This window comes from Salvia splendens, chromosome 1 (assembly GCF_004379255.2).
Source record: "Salvia splendens isolate huo1 chromosome 1, SspV2, whole genome shotgun sequence".
NCBI classification, from domain to species: domain Eukaryota; kingdom Viridiplantae; phylum Streptophyta; class Magnoliopsida; order Lamiales; family Lamiaceae; genus Salvia; species Salvia splendens.
The window spans coordinates 19,566,641-19,571,259 of NC_056032.1; the positions used below are offsets into that span (position 1 = coordinate 19,566,641).

The 4,619-nt window shown below is 32.6% G+C and overlaps 1 protein-coding gene across 1 annotated transcript; it reads left to right on the plus strand.

Moving 5' to 3' along the window:
* The first annotated feature begins 463 nt into the window (after positions 1 to 463).
* LOC121744411 (vignain-like) lies at positions 464 to 3,429 on the plus strand. The gene is made up of 2 exons (XM_042137970.1): positions 464 to 500; positions 2,849 to 3,429. The coding sequence occupies exons 1-2, from the start codon at positions 464 to 466 to the stop codon at positions 3,427 to 3,429; spliced, it is 618 nt and encodes a 205-aa protein (XP_041993904.1).
* Positions 3,430 to 4,619: the final 1,190 nt, after the last annotated feature.

Genomic DNA, 4,619 nt, shown 5'->3' on the forward strand with positions numbered 1-4,619 from the left:
TCTGCCAGGGACTTTAAATTAATTAATATGTATTTTTATTATTTCCAAGAGTTTGTCTAGTACGAGGTGTATATTAGATAATATACTTTGCTTTACTATTATTCTTGGATTAAATCCAAACCGGCCGGGTTTCCGAATATAGAAGTTTTTTCGAATACATCTTGGGGATATAATCAAACCGCGAAAGCACACAATTCAATGTAATAATAAAACTAACACTGTACTAGTTATTTATTACTAGTACCCAATATATCAGGAATATTGGGTTGCGAAAAACCCGGACCTGCGGATAAGTCAAAGCAGCGTATGATTAATAACGTATGTCCAATATTATTATAATAATTAAGAAATATTAAATCTCCAAGACATCGTCTTTCAGTAGATAGCAATAAAGACGTGTCTATACTTTAAATCTTTTTATTGTTATACCACACCAGTGTCACTAATCATTCTCAAGGTAAAGATGACTTTCATATGGACACTGCAACCTTTCGCGACAGGTAGCCAAAACCTATCTAGGTAGTGAAAAAGTTTTACTTCTACAAGGTTCCGATTGAGTTGCCTACTGTGATGACCTGTTCCACGGCCCAACCTTCAATGTAGAAGATTTAGACTGATTTTACTTTTCGGCGTTTTAATTTAATGAGTACATGTATATATTTATATGTACCATTGAATAATTTATTAATGATTATTAAATTGTTTTCCTTGTATCCTCTATATTTTCTCGTGAAAATCATGAAATAAAATTAGATACTCCCTCTGTTCCACGTAGATACTCCCTCTGTTCCACGTTACCAGAGTCACTTTTTTTGCATTTGTTTTGGAAAAATTATAACAAATAGTTAAAGTGGAGAGAAAATAAAGTAAGAGAGAGAATACGAACATGAAGACTCTCTTCTACATTATTCTCTATCTTACTTTACCTTCTTTCCACTTTAACTACTATTTATTATCATTTTTTCAAAACGATAATATCAAAAAAGAAATGACTCAAGAAATGTGGGATGAAGGGAGTATGATATAGCATATGCTCCCTCCGTCCCTTATTAATTGTCCACTTTGGTTCCAACACGAGTTTTAAGAAATTTAAAAGAAAGTGGATTGAAAAAGTTAGTAGAATATGAGTCCCACTTTTGTATATTAGTTTTATAATAAAATGTGAATGAGATGAATTAGTGGAATCTGAGACATACTTACCATTTATGGTAAAAAGTAAAAGTGGACAATTAATGAGAGACGGACAAAAATGACAAAAGTGGACAATTAATAGGGGACGAAGAGTACTATGTACTTCATTTTTTGGTACTATTATCCAACTAATTGATAACTATTATATTAAAAAGTTTTAAAATATTATTTTGAACTTTATCATATTTAATGCGTTATATATATAGATTTGTTAGACAAAATTTATATCTTTAAAATACAGAAAGGACAATTCGTTTGAATTTGCCTAAAGTTTTGGATTTCCATAAATAAAAGATTATATAAATGGAAAAAGGGTTTTGTGCTATTTTACAAATATAAAAAGGGAAATTTAGCAAGGAAATATAAATTAGTAAGAAAACCGGTGTAAAATTTAAGGACATTTTTGTATATACAATCTTTGTTAATATAACTTTACTCCCATGTTAAATCATAAATTGAATGCAAGTTAATCAATAAAAGCTTTGTGTATGCTTGATCTTTATAGATATGCAGTTTATGTCAAAAATTAATACTTTTGAAATTGAAGATATCATTTATTAGATTTAAATGTGATGCATGAGCTCATGGTAACTCATAAATATATTGATGCCCTACATAAATTTTGTATAATAACTGAATCCACATTTAATTTAAATCAATAACCAGCTAATAGGTGTAGCTATAAATACACAATACATAACTTTCTCAAAACATCACACTAGTCAATAGAATCCTCTAAGAAAACATTTAATCTAGTAATGTCTTCCAATAAAAATTGTTACCATGCAATTCTTTTGTATATTTTTGCAACATCGTGTTATCATGTAACATTATCGTTGTCTTATAGTGAGGAAAGCATGTCTATAAAACATGAGAAATGGATGGCTCAACAATGATTCTCCTATGAGAACGAGGAAGTAAAGGAAGCTCGGTTTCAAATATTTAAAGATAATGTGCAGCATACTGAGAGGCATAATCAAGAAGGGAATCACACGTACAATCTTGGGATAAACAAATTTGCTGATCTAACAAATGAAGAGTTCTTGGCTAAGTATGCAAGAAATTCCATGTCATTATCTAAGGTAGAATAATCAATCATCTTTTGGATATAAAAATATGAAAGATATACCACCTAGTTTTGATTGAAAGGATCACAATGTTGTTACCGCTGTAAAGGATCAAGGAACTTGTGGTTAGTTCTCTGACTCTAAGACCTATTGTCTTTTATATAGTAACAATGAATGCATTTTAATTTGTTATTATGATAGTTATGGGAACTCTAAAATGAACCTTATGTAATCTGCAAAGTTCTCATATTTTTTAAAATTTTTATTTGAACCACATACTATATATGTGTGTGTCGTGTGTTTATGGTGAACAAAATCAGCTACCTAGCGTGTCCTCTTTGATCAACATTTGTAGATAATTTTCTCCTAAGTCATGTTGATTTTATTTCCAATGGTAAGTTTTTTTCTTCATTTCATTCTAACGTGTGTGATAACATTTTTAAGTCTTTGCCATTCTTTTCTTATACATAGTTAAATTTTGTAAGATGAATTTGCATGCTTTTAATTATAAGCTCAAAATACATTTTTGATTTTTAGCAAAATCAATCATCAATGTGGAGATGGATATCTCACATAATTTCCATATATAGGAAGTTGTTGGGCATTCTCAGCCGTTGCTGATATTGAAGGCATAATAGCCATCCAATCAGGCAACCTAAATGAATTATCAGAGCAACATATTTTGGAGTGCAATTACGAGCACGAAGGCTGCAAGGGTGGAAGACAGACTAATGCAATTGATCTCGTTATTAAAAATGGAGATCTAGCATCGGAGACCGACTATCCTTACACTGGAATTCCAACAGCATGTGCCAATAACAAACAATCTTCGCTTTCCTCAAAGATCACTGGCATTGGTTATATCCCTTATAATAATGAGACGGCATTGTTAGAGGAAGTAGCTAACCAACCTGTCTCGGTTGACGTTGACATAACAATATGGCAATTTTATCGATCCGGGATTTTGACAGGGGAGTGTGGAACTAAATTAAATCATGCAGTTGCAGTAGTTGGTTATGGGGAAAGTAAAGATGGAGTTAAGTTTTGGTTAGGTAAGAATTCATGGGGACTAGGATGGGGTGAGGATGGATATGTGAGCCTACATAGAAGTATAGATGCTAAGGAAGGCATGTGTGGTATTGCAAAGCTTGGTTGCTATCCAATTGTATGATTCTTCTACACTTGCTCTTAGAATAGATAAGAACGAATAACTATTTTTGTAACACCCCGACTATTTGCTTTTACCTTTATGCTTCTCTTTAATAATTTCACCTTTTGGGAATTTATGTTATTTCATTTGTTTCACCTATTAAATTGGTTGCTTTGAAGTTGTATTATATAAATTGTGCTTGATTTGGGACTTTCATTTACTGTAGTGTACGAATGAAACCCTAGAACTAAGTGGGTGTGATAGGTGTGGTTTTCATGCAGGCATTTCATACATTATATGTGTGTGTGTGCGTGCTAACTTAAACTGCCAGGAGGGTATCTAGACTTAATCTTGTCGTTGTGCCTAAACCTCGCTATCAAAACCTCAATTCATTTCTATAACTAGTATAGGGGAGTAAGCCATCTTCTAGTAGCTAGTATAAGGAGTAAGGATCGATCCCACATAGATGAGGAGGATGGGCATTTTTGCAATGACATTTTGAAAGGGATTGGTTTGCTACCACCATTTATGGGGTGGAGACTAACTAAAGTATACTGAAACAGTGAATACAACTAAACTAACCAAGAGGTAGGGTGTGACTCAAAATGCATCATTACGAGAAACATCATGCGAAATAAAAATAAACTTAACTATCAGGCACCTGAAACAACATGCACTAAACGAAATATACTAAAATTGGACTAGAAAAAAGGTAAAAGCTACAGGGGACCGTTGATCCTAACTAACTATCTAAATGCAGAAAAGCTGAAAAAGGTGAAAGTACAAAAAGCATAAAGCATATTTTTGGTCCTACTCTTAGATATGGGCATTTTCTTCTCCAATAAGTTTAACTAAAAGCAAACAACAATCTCCATGGATGAATCTTAAAGACGAAAACATAAATGCAAGATATAACTCGGAGAACACAAACGGAAACGAAACAAACTCAGTTGTACGTAATCAGGCCAACAGACAAGAGCGACGAAAACATGACATGCGTTAAAGCATGCATAACTTGTTGCGAACACGAGAAAAACAATTAAACACTCAGATCTAATTGAACTAGGCGAAATCGACACAAGCAACTCGATCTAAACTAGGATCGACGTAAGAAAAGTGAAAAGAAACTTCACTACTTAAACTAGAACAATATCTACAATGCAAAGTAAGAACCCGAAATCAAAACATGATTCAACCAACAAACATGAGTA